The following is a 15000-nucleotide window of genomic DNA, read 5'->3' as shown; positions in this document are numbered from 1 at the left end:
TGTTCTGCTTATCGCAGCGGTCAACACCAAACTGGACTTGCTCAGTAGTTCCTGACCCCTAAGACAAACCCCAGGCTTTTCAGATGCTGAAAACGGAGCACCTTGTTTTGAATGTCTGAAATGTTATGCAGCTCCATCAAGGTACTGTGCCAGCAGGCTAAAATAAGCCCTTGAGATGGGATTGAAATACCTGCGTGTTGCCTCTCCCCGTCTGCTCAGACGAGTAGCTCTCGGCTAGACTGGCTTGGGGAGTGAAGCCGTCGCCCCACACACAGCCTTCTTACCCAGGTTTCCATTAACCTTGTGCCTACGTTTTCATTTTTGACATGATCTTCCTCCTGGAGAATGTAGAGCTCATGTATAATGCCTGAGAGTTCATATGTGTTGTATGAATATCTGGATGCTAAAAGCACAGGAGGTCTGTGCAGTGTTTTCCTCTAGCGCTCCAGAAGGAGAGAGAAACTCTCCAGACCAGAACAAGGTTCATGCTGATTATTAAACTGGTTGTTCGGCTGTTTCTGCCCTGTAAATCCCGCATCCTGTTGTGTGGTGTTAAATATTTTGTTTTTCAGACCTGACTTTGCCAGCCAACCTAGTGCTAATCACCATCAGACTAACTTGGCAGGGTTAGCAGATGAAGGCCATCTGCTGCTGTTGGTACGGCTTTAGAAAAGACGGAGAGCACATCGTACCTGATAGGGATGTGAAGGTTACACCTGTAGACGGAGGGACATAATGCCTGATAGGGATGTGAAGGTTACACCTGTAGGCAGTGAAGGTGTGATCACGACTTGTTCTAGCGTTGAGAGGCTGGGAACCTTCGCAGACCTCATGAATGAGGAGCAGGGACGTTCTCATTGGTGGCGTAACTGCAGATATGGTACAGATATGAACGGTGGCATTTTAACCAAATTACAAATACTTTTTCGAGCAGACACGTACATGTAAACATACAAACACTTCCTTTCCTCAGTTGTATTGGAAATGGGCCTTGGCGGTAGTGTGATTGCTGTGTGCACGGCCATAATTTCAGCGTTGCACAATAACTTTTATAAAAGTGTGATTCTCCCCCATTACACCCACTACATTACACATCTGTAGGTTTGACACAAGCCTCGTCATCCTCAGATGTGTCCAGTTCTGTAATGGTAGATAATCCAATCCAAATAATACAGTTCTAACAGTGTCATGGAGGTGTTTCAGATATGAAGAACTTTCACCCAGTAGTTAGTTGATGCTTTGATTTATTAATTTTATTTACTTGTTTGGTTATTTGGCACATTACATGCATAGCACACACACACACACACACACACACACACACACACATATATATATATATATATATATATATATATATATATATATATATATATATATATATATATATGTATATATATATATATATGTATATGTATATATATATATATATGTATATATTGTGTGTGTGTGTGTGTGTGTGTGGTCCTTGAAATATAAGCGTATAGTTATTCGAGTTTAGATTAGTTATTATAGTATTATAATTATGAGCTTGTAGTTATTATAATATAATTATGAGCTTGTAGTTATTATAATATTATAATTGAGCTTTTAATTCTTGTTCTGAATATTTCTTGCAATGCACATAGTTTAAGCCTGTTTCACAGAATACCATATGGTCTTAAATTAACTGTGTAATGTTGCTATTCCAAAAACAAAATATAATGTTTGTCCTCCATTTACGTGTGTGTTTGTTTGTTTGTTTATAATGTCATAGTCATGAAGGGCAATTGCCCTTATCTTGAGCTACTTAGACCGGGCAGTGTTCAGGGTACTTTGTACTTGTACACATTATGCATGTTATTATAGCATTTGTATTGTCATACTAATATTCTAGTAATATATGGCTGTTTACATACAAAGATATTTACCAATCCAATTGAACCCATTCAGGATATAACCTGCACAACAGCTGCTAATGAAGACCGAGCTGTTTACACACACACACACACACACACACACACACACACACACACACACACACTACAAGCAATCCGATCCAAAATGGCTCGCATGCGTTGAACACCACTTGGTGTACATGTTACCATGGCAACGAGCAGCACCTAAGTCCAGTCAGTGATCTGAGAGCAGCGGTGTTCGGCCCCGACCTTACGTTGGCACACGTGCCCTTTTAACGTATTTAAATTAATGCCAGACTCGGCAAAACATGATTCACGTGTAGCCTGCTTATTTTAAAAGTAGACGGTTGACGTTGTGTGCTGCGACGTAGACAATAATTTATTTTATAGCGCGTGTGAATCCGTCGTCATTCATTTTGCTCGTGTCACAGCAGTTTGTTATTGTGAATTCCACAGACATCCGTCTTTTTAACTGTTTTTACGTCTTGTAAAGTCCGACACACAAGCTCCTCTACAGGAGTCCCGCAGTCCCGCCAGGCTGCTCATCGTAAACATTCGTTACGACACAAGTGCACATACACAGAACGTACTCAAGATTTCTGATTAGGAACGTAATCAAATGAAGGTGTTTACGTTCTTCTGTGTAATGTGATATAAGATTACCCAGACTGTTCAGTCGGATAGAAACAGTATTTAGTATGGCTTTAATCTCAGAAACGTAGTACAATTGAGGTGTATACATGGATTGAGCCATTACTCGGAGTACTAACGGATTGTTAGTCTGCGTGTTGCCTTTGTCTGCTTGGTCGGCACTAGACGGTGCTCAGCTGAACTTGCTTGGTTTGTAAAGACCCTTTTATGGTGGACGTTGCTGTAACTAAGTTCTGCTGATCAATTCTGATCTGTTGACGTAGGAAAAGGATTGGTGAACCTGCTGATTGGTGAACCTGCTGATTGGTGAACCTTTCTCCACCACCTGCAGCACAAGTTTCCAAAACATCAGCATAAAGCATTTTTGGTCAAGCATATCGAGATGGGCTGAAATAAATCGGATGTGCCTTATGTTTCAATACATCACGTTATACGTCAACCGTGGGTTTTCAACTGAGTAATGTTGCAGTTATTGGAATGTAATGCTCTGTTCGTACCTGTTTGGATAAATGTGATGTGGTGCGTTTGTTTGGGTTCAGACAGCACGTTTCACAAGGTTTGGGTTTGTTGGGTTCCTCCCATTTGTAACCGAGTGAAATTATCTGTCCTAAACAAATTCAGAAGCATTAATGGCATCTGAGTCAATGTCATATGTCAAGTTATTGTGAAAATGAGGGAACAAATGAATGTTCCACATTTTTCCAAATGCAATGATTTATTCACCCAGATGATATAGATGTTAATGTGAGCGAGGCCCATCAGTGCCTGATTGTAAGTACAAACATGGTGGACCTGACTGTTGGTGAGCATCGTGGTGAGAGGACTTGGTGCCGATGAGAAAGGGCATCGTATGCCCACGTGGCACTGCGAAATTACTTCTGATCGTCGTTGGCCAGACAGCTCCAAATCTAAATATGAAGGAGAAAACGAATCAGTTTTGTCACTCGTACATCCCACATCAGAACAGTTATATGTTGTGCTCTCATCCGGTTTGAGATTTGAATTGAATATTTTGTCTGATCTCTTAAAGAAGATATTGGTATTATTTAGGCACGGGTGGTTTCCATATGCACATGCTTCAATGTGCAAGCGTGCTTGTGTATTATTGTCTGTGGAATATGTTGAACGTGGAGACTCATCCCATATTGTGAGCTACAGATGGGAAATCCATACATGACGTCATGATAACTAATTTATTAATAACTATAAGATAAATCTCCTCCCACTGAAAGGCCAAGTACATTTAAAAGATCTAATTACCTAGGTTGTACACATTAGAAATTAACGTTGACCGTTTTGCGCTTTATCAGTGATTGCTAAATGAAGTAAAATATTTCAGCAGGGAGAAGCAGACTTGTGCGACTCCCACGTGTGAATCACGCTTGTGTTTAAAATGCAAGTTCACAACGCTGCGACGACGTGTCGTGTGTCGTTTATAATAACGGGGTTCACGAAGGAGCCCCACGGAACCACACAAGAGGGGGGGTGAGAAGGGGCGAGCAGCCCAGATCCGCGTGTGCGCTGCGGTCGCTGCACCGTCGTGCGTCTGGAGCCCCCTTCAGCGGGGCCCCACTCAATCACAGTCTGTCGCCCTCTCGCCTCGCTCCCTCCCCCGCGTGTTCGGTGTGCTGCGGGGCGTCAGCGGCCCGGCGGTTCGGCCCTGTTCACGACGCGGACGGGCGGGCGGGGATGGGTCTCGGTTCCGGCGTGCGTCTGTGTGTGTGAGGTCGCGGCACATGCTCAGTTCTGCCCGTCGGGACGGGAACCGTGCGTGAAGCAGCAGCAGCAGCTCCGTGCGAGGCGAGCCTCCATTTTGAGCAGCTAGACCGGAGAGGCGAGTTCGGTCCGGCGGGGCGAGTTCGGTCCGGCGGCAGGAGAGTTCGGTCCAGCGGGGCGAGCTGTCAACACACCGCGCTGGAGCTCCATGTCCGACATGGACGACTTGTTCAGCCCGCGGAGGTGAGTGTGTGCGGGTGAACTTCACCTGTTCGCCGGTAAATCATCGCAGTTATTCGGCGCGTCGCGTTTCTGCTGCATTATTGTTTAATTTCACCGTGATTATTTCAGCAATATTTCCGTTTATTTCGTTGTTTTATTTCGTTTCTGTCCGCTCTGCGTGCGGATTGCTGTCAAAACCGCGAGCCGAGGTAGAAAACGTTTAAATCTGTAACGTGAGGCTACAGATTCACGTCTGTCTGTTATAGTAATAATAATAATAATAATAATAATAATAATAATAACAACAACAAGTGCGCGTTTATATAATGAAACTAGCGGGTTGTGTTTGATCCAAACCTTTGTGTCTTCACCGTATCTTGTACAATAACTTTTCACATCAGCGGATAAGCGGAGCTGGTCCGCGTCCATCTTACAGCCCAGTGTGTTTACAGTCCCGCTGACATGGCGCTGTGTGTGTGTCTGTGTGTGTGTGTCTGTGTGTGTGTGTCTGTGTCTGTGTGTGTGTCTGTGTGTGTCTGTGTGTGTCTGTGTGTGTCTGTGTGTGTCTGTGTGTGTCTGTGTCTCTGTGTGTCTGTGTGTCTGTGTCTGTGTGTCTTGTGTGTGTGTGTGTGTGAGACACTCGTGCACTTTTATCTTTATGACCATTAGTCGGTGAAGTTGTTGCCCTCACTGTGTGTGTTTACGTTATGTCGGTGTTTGCCGTGCAGGGATTGGATAATATTGATGGAGGGGGCGGGGCCATCCTTGATTGCTGTACTCGTGGTCGAGTTAAATAATGTTTTGTCAACTCATCATGTGCGAACAGAGCCGTCTCATTTCAATGAGTTAGCTGATGTCCTCAAGGAAAGCAGGCTTTATTACTGATTATTTTATACCTTATCTCGCTGGTACAAGAGAGCAGGATTAACGCTTTAAAAGTTTAATTTGTACTGGGTGAACATGTAGCATCAAGCTGTTGTGTTTTAGGAGACGGATGATTTCATTCAATAAACTGCTGCATCTGTATGTCTGTAGTATCACTGACCATCACAGCAAGCGTAGCTGTTTTTCATTCCACGTTTATTTCATGCAGTCTTGCAATACAGTTATTTAAATAAAATAGCGGTGAAAATTATGCCGCAAATGTATTCCTAGACAGCTCGATGAACGTAAGTACATGCTTACTGCAGTTCCAAAGGAGGTCGTACGTTACCCACCACGTACAGAACTGCATAATATTAGATCCAATGCATGACCTCTGACACCAGGATGGGTTGCTGTGCCTGGATTTACGTTTGAACAGTTTGGACAGTTGTTGCGATTTTATGAGTAGTTATAGTATATATATTCACACAAGCTGGCCCAGTCGGACATATTTGCTCTGAAGTGTCATGGCCAACTAAGGACTTCATGCAGGAAAGAAAATGAATTATGCAGTAGGTTGTGCTGTTCCGATCACTGTGTGTACGGAGCCCGAATTTCTTTAGACTGGTAAATTTCAAGCTCTTATCCAAGAGACGGATAATTCAGCAGCTCTGGTAGAGTATAGAAAAGGAGAGAGCAACACATAAAGTAGTCTCGGGGGGTTTGTGTGTGTTGCTGAGAAATGTTTAATGCTGAAATTTTTACTGCCGATCTGAGTAAATGTGTGTATGTTATTACAGCAACAGATTGTCTCTGACTGGAGTGGAACGTTTTACCGCTGTGCCGGTTCAGTGCCGTGCGCTCGGTTAAAAGCGTCCCTAATGCCTCTCAGCTTTGCCGTGTGTTTGTGCTTAGACGCTTGGACAGCAGGCTGTTATTTGAACCGAACGTCGTGTGCTCGTCTTCTACACCCCCAAACCCCCCCTCGTTTCAGTGCTCGGTGCTGCTTAACTCTGGCCTGCCAGGAGTGTGAAGGTGCTAGAACGTTCAGGAAGTCCACCGGTCCTTTCTTCACCCTCCCCCGGTTCACGTCGACGGCCCCACCTTCACCTCACCGTCGACCGCGGGGTTCGGACCAGCCGCTGGCGCCTGACGCCAGGATTTTTAATTCTCTTCAGATCCGTGTTAAATTTTCAGAGTGCCGCGACTCCTTAAAACGAGAATTAGACCCTCAAAACGTGAACACCTAATCCCCCCGGCTAATCCAGCCGCGGAGGGCAGCGCTCGCCGCGGGGTCTGTCTGCCTCGCGCATCTGCCTGCCATATTTGTGTCCGTGTGGAATTTCCTCCGTTGACAGTGCTTATGTTTTTTGTCAGAATTTAGTGGCTAGGGCCGGAGGCAAAAGGAGTGTTTATGAAACGTCCTCAGAAGGAGGGCTGTGATTTGAGGACTTGAATGGCTACCAGAGGCCCTAGCCCCCCACCCCACCCCCCCCCCTTTCCATCCAGGTTCAGGCCGTCGGCACGGTGATGGAGCGTGCGCTGCTCTCGACGCAAATCATCGTGACAGTTTCTGGGCCCGCTTCGCGCCCCGGCTATATGAAAATCGGAGCCGTTGCCATGGCGACGGAGAGGGGAAGGCTTTTGAAAAAAGGCACATCTTGTCATTTTCTTTAATCCACTGCAGCTGGAGATCCGAACACTATTATTAAATTGTAGTTTCCATGGTTACTGGGGGGGGTGGAGGGGGGGGGGTATTTTAACAGCAGCCATTTCAGGGTTCCTCTCTCCCCCTCATATCATCTGGCCCTTCTGGGGTCTGTTGTACTGTACCTCTCTGAGAACAACGAGCCACGCCAGCCATGTTCCCTCTCGTCTTTGTTCCCTTTGTCTGGCTGTGCTGCGGTGTCCCTGCACCGTGCCCACTGTGTGCAAATATTACCACACCGGTGTTGATGATACACCTCTGGAATACACCGCATATTCAAATGAAGTCGTCACCTGATGCAAACGTTTGATGCTGCATGCAATTACTCTGTGATTCTCTAGCGTCATCACTCGGACTATATTCTTATTACAGCAGGGACATTGAAAATTGACCGTCGCGTGGGCTTAAACGCAGTGTCTTTATATGCATCTGTTTTCAGTGCACTTAGCATTTGGCTTTTGTTGTTGCCTGATCTCTCTTTCTTTGTTTGTCTTTTCATTTTCTAGGCGATTAAACAGCACACAAGGGGAGATTCGAGTAGGTCCGAGTCACCAGGTACGTATGTTTGCATTATCTGAATTTTAAACATGCCACCTGAAACCCTCCTCACCCAGTGTGGACTGCAAGACATGCATTTGAATAGAGTACGATTTTACGGGTGCCGCATTGCGATACTTAACGTACCGCGTGATAAATTACAGTATCGCTGGATCGAGAAGCGCAGGCGTCCTAAATGTTGCTGCGTCTCGATGCCACGATGTGCATCAGTGTATTCTGCAGCTTTAGGAGTAGGGACACGGGATAAAGTAAGGGGGGGGGGGGGGGGGTTTCTCCTGCAGCAAAACACATTACACACAGGCCAACCTCCTGTACAGAGGTGCTGGAAGGAAAACGGGTCTGACAGCCGCTCTCTCACGGCGGAGATTACGTGCACTCGCACCCAGTTCAAAAATCGAAAGCCCGAGAAGGAAATGCCGAGAGGGGGGGAAAACGGCAGGCAAATGAAAAGGACCGAATATCGCCCGCAATTACCGTCGTATCTTTTATAGCGCGTTTCCCCCTAAACACACATCGGAGAGCTGTCATGTGGCATGATTGCAGCGGCGGGTCCCGCCGGTCGTGTCCGCTTTAAACGACTGCAAATGGATTGCGTGGCGGTGAAGTAACTCGGGAGGAAGCCTGTGAGGTCTACGGTGGCCCCCAGAGCCCAAGCACCCCACTAGCTGCTGCAGTTCAGGGCCCGCTTCACCAACTAAATGAGGTCATCATGCCAACAGTAACCGAACCACCAGAACATAAATTTCCTATTGAGAACCTATCCAAGCATTGCTGGTCCGTTAGGATTGCACGTATTGAGATGGTTGCTGGTCGCAGATAATTTTCCCAGGGGAGGTTTGTTTATGGACCAGACTGGGGTGGTGTGCCTTACTTGCTAATATCAATATCACTTATACACACGCTAGCCGTGGGCCGCTAAATGATATTAGCGAATATTGCGATCATTTATATTAGTGATATTAAGTTCATTATTGTTCTGTTGTATTCTGTCATGTACCATTTGTTTTCTTATAATTGTTTTGCCTTTGTATAACCCATTCTTTTTGTACAGTCTATGAATTTGTAAAATATTTATACGACACAAAATAGCATGTTTAATTAACAAATACAATTTGCATTTTAAATAAATAAATCCCCACTTAAAACAGATTCTTCAGTCTGAATGGAGGTATACATGCAAAACGAAGCAAAGTGAGTGCAGGCCGTGTGACGACCTCCGGTCGTGGTGAGAAACGCGAGGAAAGATACGGAAAGAAACACTTAGGAGTTGAAGTGCCCCAGTTTGGCAGTGTTTTGATTTACAGCCAAGCAACCGTGGAGAACTTGTTCAGATGTTAACAGGGTTACACAGAATAAAAATAAAATGAATGCTGTACCTGGTGCCCACTAAATGCCCATCAGTGTAGTCATGAGTGCATGTTGGCAGGAATGTTCTGGAAACTGATAATTCTAGCATTGTTTGTTTCTGAACCAGTCTGTGGTGTCTATATCGACTGGGGAACTATACATGAATCAAAGCCTTTTTATTTTCCTTTACCATTTGGTTTAAATTTTACGGTTATTTAAAAAAAATTCTCCCTCGATCTTGCATTGTGGAGCTGCAGAACATGGCTGGGTCACATTAGCAACACAAGATCACGTATTCCTTAGCAGCCTTAGCAATTCTGGTGATTGATTAGCGTTGAGTACATTTATATTGTTACTCTGGCCTGTCGTACACATGCACACACATCACTTATCATCTTTCAGTCCAGATTCTTGTATCCTGAATGTGCCATATGTGCCAGTTTTAGTCTCCTGGTGCAGAGACTTTGGAGATTAAAAATGGCTTTGGATTATTCAAGGTTTTTTCTCCCTTTTTGCCCCCCTGTCCCTCCCATTTTCATCGTCCCCATGTTTTTCGTCTTTTGTGGTAACATTCATCCGACCTGACTTGCGGCGTGGTGATCCAGCCACACGCGAGGGGCTTTTGGAGCGGTATTGAGCAGTAGGAGAGCGTGCGGTTTGTGGTGTAACCACGGCTCTGTGCCTGACAGGCCAAGCTCCCCGAACTCCTGCCCTTCCCCCCCGGAGGCCAAGCTGTGACTGAAAATGAGGAGCTTGTCTGGATGCCGGGCGTCAACGACTGTGACCTGCTCATGTACCTGCGGGCGGCCAGGTGAGCACCGCCCACCTCTCACACCGCTGTGTCTGCTGGCCACGCCCACTTTCCCTTTTCTCCTCGTTTTATTTATTTATTTATTTATTTATTTATTTATTTATTTGACAGAAACAACTATGCTAATGGTTAAACCAACGTGACTATGTTAATGGAAATAATCAGGCTGCCTTGGTAATGTTTTATGTGATCTGTAGAAATGCTAGTTTCCTGCTTCTGAGCTGCATATGTACAGTTGTTAATGGTTTTTTCCCCCTTGTGTGTGTGTGTGTGTGTGTGTGTGTGTGTGTGTGTGTGTGTGTGTGTGTGTGTGTGTGTGTGTGTGTGTGTGTGTGTGGTGTACAGGAGCATGGCTGCATTTGCAGGGATGTGTGATGGGGGTTCTACAGAGGACGGGTGCCTAGCTGCTTCTAGAGACGACACTACACTCAACGCATTAAACACTGTAAGCAACAATTTAAATTCCATAATATTTTTTTGTATACAGTTTCTGTGCAAAACTTGGCAGCTGTTACTATAATATTTCTGACAGAAAGTGAGGTTTTGAGGAACATCTCCGATTAATAGGTTGATGTATAAAGCAGGCTGTAGTGTTGTACAGGTGTCGCTGTGCGTTTCCTACCGCACCTGTTCCATGTTTGTTATTTTCTCGTGATTAAAGAACATCGCCACTTTTTTTTTTATTTATTTGACCAGAATGGAAAGTCTGTTTGTAAAACCTCTCTGCATTATACTATGCGATATTTCAGGGATCACCCTGTCCAAGCGCTCAATGTTTGCACAATATTTTCTCTTCGTATAGGCTAACAAGATTAGCATTTAGGCTTGCGGTCAGGTGCATGTATTACATCTCATTACATCCAGTTCACGCATATGCAAACAGGAAGCACGAGACCAGTAAACGCGTAGCGATACAATTTGAGCAATCTTCCCTGTACAGAGTTTAACTTCTGCTAAAATTAACATTAATACTCTATATATTTCTAAGATTAGAAGATTAATACTGCTAAGATTAACATTAATGATCTATATATTTCCACTTTTAGATTGCCAGATGACTTGTTAAAAGAGATGGAGTCCAAGCAGGCAGCACACTAGTAGTGAAACCACTACAGTTCTGTGTATCGCTTCTCAAATCCTATAGTGCATTAAAAAACAAAGTGTATCTAGGATTTAGCTTTGCACATCAGAGCTCAGGACATTGGCATGTTGGCCTGTTAAAGCTATAAAATCTATCTTGGGGGGGGGGGGGGGGGGGGGGGTGCCTTCAAACCCCCCACGCACGCCGCATTTCGTGTTGATCATTTCCTTATGAAAATGGTCTGGTTCCTAGGCAACGTGTATAAATATCGCCGTGATGGCTATTCCTGCTGTATTAACTCCACACATTAGCCTTCCTCTCCTCCACCCCTGCAAAGCTGCGATGGATTTATTGCTAATTGCTTTTAGCGTGTTGGATGCAATAAAAAAAAAAATAACTGGGCCCCGGGATGGGTTTTCTTCCAATATAACCAGTCCAGCGACAGCAGAGTGTTGGCATTGCCATCATCATAATTTTAATCCACTGTCAGCATTATTCTGGGATTTTATGAGGTGTAAAAACGTAACTCTATTAGCATGCCAGAGAAATGGCCAGCAAAGGTGTCTGCACTCCGACGTGCGCTCGGGTGCCGACGTGCTCTCCCGTTTTATGCAGGAGACTAGCGCTAACACTCTCTAGGTCTCGCTCTCCAGCTTAAATGTTGATCCTTGCAAAACTACGCCTTGTCTTCTGGCCCATTGAGCACCCTGGTTCCACAGTGCTGTCTGCAAAGAGAAAAGCCATCACTTTATCTGAGTACCACACCTGGTCCTGTTCTGGTGGTCATGGCAGTTGGTGAGGTCACATTCAAATGCTGTTATATTATTCGGACTGTAGAAAGTTATGGCTATTAACTTTAATTGCTGCTTACTGTGTTTATTAGCCATTTTCTGTTGACTGTTGAACACATTTGTGTAATGCGTATGCAGCTATCATGCAGTTAATTGATCTCACCACAAGAGAGTGCAACTCCCAAACTGCACTGTTTCTGTTTTAGAAAGCAAAGCTAAGCTAACGTTGTAGCCAGTGAGCAGTACATTTCCTTTAATGCAAAAAGAAATTAGGCCCCATAACTATCACTTTCACAGGAAGTTTAGGACTATGCCCGTTTGATGAAGTAAAACCTGGTTACTAAGACGCTTGGTGTCCAAATATTAGGATCTGTCGCCTAGAGAATTATTAATGTTTTGAATGTGTGCAAATATTTTGCTAAGGAAACCAAGCCCCAGAGGCCCCCAATAAACACTGCCACCGAGAACGCATGGATTATTGCATTTGATTGATTTGTTTTCGATCCTCAAAATGTCTTTCCTCCTGTATTGCCACGGTGTCAGAGTACTGTTTGCGCAGCGTCTAAAGCAGCTGCAGTGGCGAAGATGTCATCGAGAGGGACGTAAAGATTCTGGTCACTCTGGCCACAGAGCGGGGAGTCCTCGTGTCTCAGCCCGTCTCGTCCCTCCTTGTCCCAGCGCACATTCGTCTGTCTGAGGAACTGCGCTGTAATTATACCTATTGTCTAAAGCCTCTGAACCATATTCCCTGTCAGCAAGTTTAATTTCTCTGTCCCTGAATAAGCTCCAGTAATTACTGCTAGGATACAGTTCCTGTCTAATCAGTGCTTTAATGTTTTACTATATTAGTCATAGTTAAATTAGTCATCGTCTTTGTTTCAGCGCGATTCAGATGTTTGTCATAATTCAGCTAGGGAAAATTGTGCAGGAACACAGACAGCAATTAGACCAATCTGATTTGCCCCAGTTAGGGAAACTGTCGAATGTACATCTGACTAGACACAGGAGAGGTCTTGTAGACATAAGACCACCGGCATTAGGAAGATACTTTTTTTCAGGATTTGTTCTTATGAGCAGGGAGTGTTTTCGGAAATGTTGTTAGCAGGGTTTCATAGGCACAGTCCAATCTCATTATGTCCGTTTTATTTACCCAGTCCAGTTGCTAACAGTAATGGCTCTCAGATCCGCCTTGTTGTTCTTTCCAGAGTGTATTTAGACCTTGTGTCACAGGATAGCCTGAAACAATCAAACTAGTTAAAAACTGGCTTGAAGTAGTAAACTAGTCACTGAGTGATGGTCACTGTTTCTGTCTTTTATAGCAACATTTGTTTTTTGGGTGTTTTTTTTCCTTCTTCATGACCCATCCCAACTTTTTTGTCAGGGGGGTTGTCTAGATCAGGCATCCACTAGTAATAAAAGTGCATGTCCCTGGCCGGCCCCAGGCCCTGTAAATGTAGGTGAATTGTAGAAACACCCGCTGCTGTTTCCCCTCCCTGAAGTCCAGCAGGGGTTGTTGCGTGGCTGGAAAAGACTCGCGCGGGCAGTTGCTAGCGAAGTGCCCTCCCACACGTAGCCACGGTGTTGCTCTCCCGATCCCTACGATGCATAAAGCAGCACGATGGTGATTGTCCACCACTCACCATGCAACCCCCATGGCATCTCATTTCGGACCAAGGAGACGAGAGGCAAGATTTACTGCCATCCGCGTTCACTGTTCCTTGACCTTTTGAACCCTTCTTCCCCGCCCCTCTGATGTGTTATTGGTACAACACTCAAAAACACCCCCCCACCCACCACCCCCACCTTCATTGCTATGGTGGTGTCGCCCCAGGACAATCTTTCATACGTAGTTACATAGTCCAATCAACAAAGGCTGACTTATGAATTTGTCTTTGATTCATTCTTGGACTATTATTCAAGCACTATTAATTAGACAATGTACTATTGTACAATTTCTTTGTGAATGTGTATGAATGTAGAATATGTTTTTAAGTCAGTAATGCAGTCTGAAGGTCAGCTGAGTGGATTGGTGTCCGTGTGGATAGTGTTGGTGGTTTCTCCTGGAAGTGTATTTCAGCTGCTTGGATCTTGGCCTGGTATGTCTCCATGCCTTGTGCAGCAGCGAGCCAGTGGCCTTCTCCATACACGCTGCCCTGTCTGTCCAGACATGGCCTCCCTCACACACTTCCTGGGAAGCTAATCACAGGAACACCCTGCAAGTTCAGCACACGATACGCTAGGGTCGGAGCGAATCTCAAACCGCCGTCCGAGTGGTGTGTGCGGTGTGTGGTGTGTGCGGTGTTGTGTGTGCGGTGCGGTGTGGTGTGGTGTGCGGGTCTGACCGGCTCCCTCTTCTGCCCACAGTTGCACGAGAGCAGCTATGACGCTGGGAAGGCTCTACAGCGGCTGGTGAAGAAACCCGTTCCCAAACTGATCGAGAAGTGCTGGTCCGAAGATGAAGTGGTAAGAGAAGAGTTAACTCCGCTTTTCTGTGTGTGTGTGTGTGTGTGTGTGTGTGTGTGTGTGTGGTGTGTGTGTGTGTGTGTGTGTGTGGTGTGTGTGTGTGTGTGTGTGTGTGTGAGGGAGAGGGAGAAGCACTAGCTGGGTGAAGTTCTGCAGAACAGGGCAGCTGCATCCTGTTTATGGCCTGTAGAATAAATCTTCAGCGAGAGGGAGCAAGGGAGAAGTGGAGAGAGAGAAGGAGAGAGAGAGAGAGAGAGAGAGAGAGAGAGGAGGGAGAGGTGATGGGGCAGAGTTTCTGGGCCCCTGTGTTTTGCTTATGTTACAGTCAACATTGAAGCTTCGCAACAGTCAAAACACTCCGTTTACCATTCTCTGCATTGCGGCTTATGACTGTTCTAGAATAAGCAACCTGAGAGACGACCGTGTCGTTGTGCGGTGTCGTTGTGCGGTGTAGTTTGTATAACCATCTGCTGCCTTTGTAAAGAGTGCGTGTGATGTGTGTGATGAGGGCACGCGTGTCCGTCCCAACACCCTCTGCTGTATGGCGGTTCAGAGTCCCCACCCAGTGTTGGTGACTCACCCCATTCACAAAGACCTGAGATGCCCCAGCCGTCCCTACTCACTCCTGCGGCTTCTTGGAGCACGAGTCATCACATCTCGTTCGGGGAGAGAGAGAAAAACCCAGCCAGAGAACAGAAGGGTGTTTGCTTTCCTGATCACAGACGGGGAAAGTACCTGAAATTTACTCGCTGTACTCTGTGTCACCGAGTGCAAACCTCTCAGTGGGTGGGTTTATGCTCCGCCTCCTGGCCCAGGGCGGCAGGAGGGTTCTTAGCACGGCTGCCGTAGGAGTTAATGGAAACGGAGCCACCGCGTTCCGCTTTTGGGTG

The 15000-nt window shown here is 45.7% G+C and overlaps 1 protein-coding gene and 1 long non-coding RNA gene across 7 annotated transcripts in view; one reads left to right on the top strand and one right to left on the bottom strand.

Annotated features, from left to right (window-relative positions):
• Positions 1-15000, top strand: part of rerea (arginine-glutamic acid dipeptide (RE) repeats a) — a 38939-nt gene that overhangs the window by 2789 nt on the left and 21150 nt on the right. For 2 of the 4 annotated variants that reach the window (XM_076992009.1, XM_076992007.1), the window contains exons 1-5: positions 4178-4508; positions 7566-7614; positions 9654-9775; positions 10121-10220; positions 14012-14110. In XM_076992009.1, coding sequence (XP_076848124.1) covers positions 4474-4508; positions 7566-7614; positions 9654-9775; positions 10121-10220; positions 14012-14110 — 405 coding nt within the window. In that variant the 5' untranslated portion in view covers positions 4178-4473. Of the gene's footprint in view, positions 1-4177; positions 4509-7565; positions 7615-9653; positions 9776-10120; positions 10221-14011; positions 14111-15000 lie in introns of those variants that run through there. The other 2 variants (XM_076992005.1, XM_076992006.1) reach the window with 1 other exon arrangement.
• Positions 2569-5111, bottom strand: LOC143493525 (uncharacterized). 3 transcript variants are annotated; one of them, XR_013125492.1, is made up of 4 exons: positions 4845-5111; positions 3273-3457; positions 3047-3156; positions 2569-2874 (listed from the first exon to the last, which is right to left on the bottom strand). It is a non-coding gene; the product is annotated as an uncharacterized LOC143493525 (long non-coding RNA). The 3 variants fall into 3 exon arrangements; XR_013125491.1 differs by having other exon boundaries at positions 2569-3156; positions 4845-5109; XR_013125493.1 differs by having other exon boundaries at positions 2569-3151; positions 4845-5109.

This window comes from Brachyhypopomus gauderio, unplaced genomic scaffold, assembly GCF_052324685.1.
Source record: "Brachyhypopomus gauderio isolate BG-103 unplaced genomic scaffold, BGAUD_0.2 sc88, whole genome shotgun sequence".
In the NCBI taxonomy this organism is placed as follows: Eukaryota; Metazoa; Chordata; class Actinopteri; order Gymnotiformes; family Hypopomidae; genus Brachyhypopomus; species Brachyhypopomus gauderio.
Note: the sequence above shows the minus strand (reverse complement) of the source record. Positions and strands in the feature narration are given on the sequence as shown.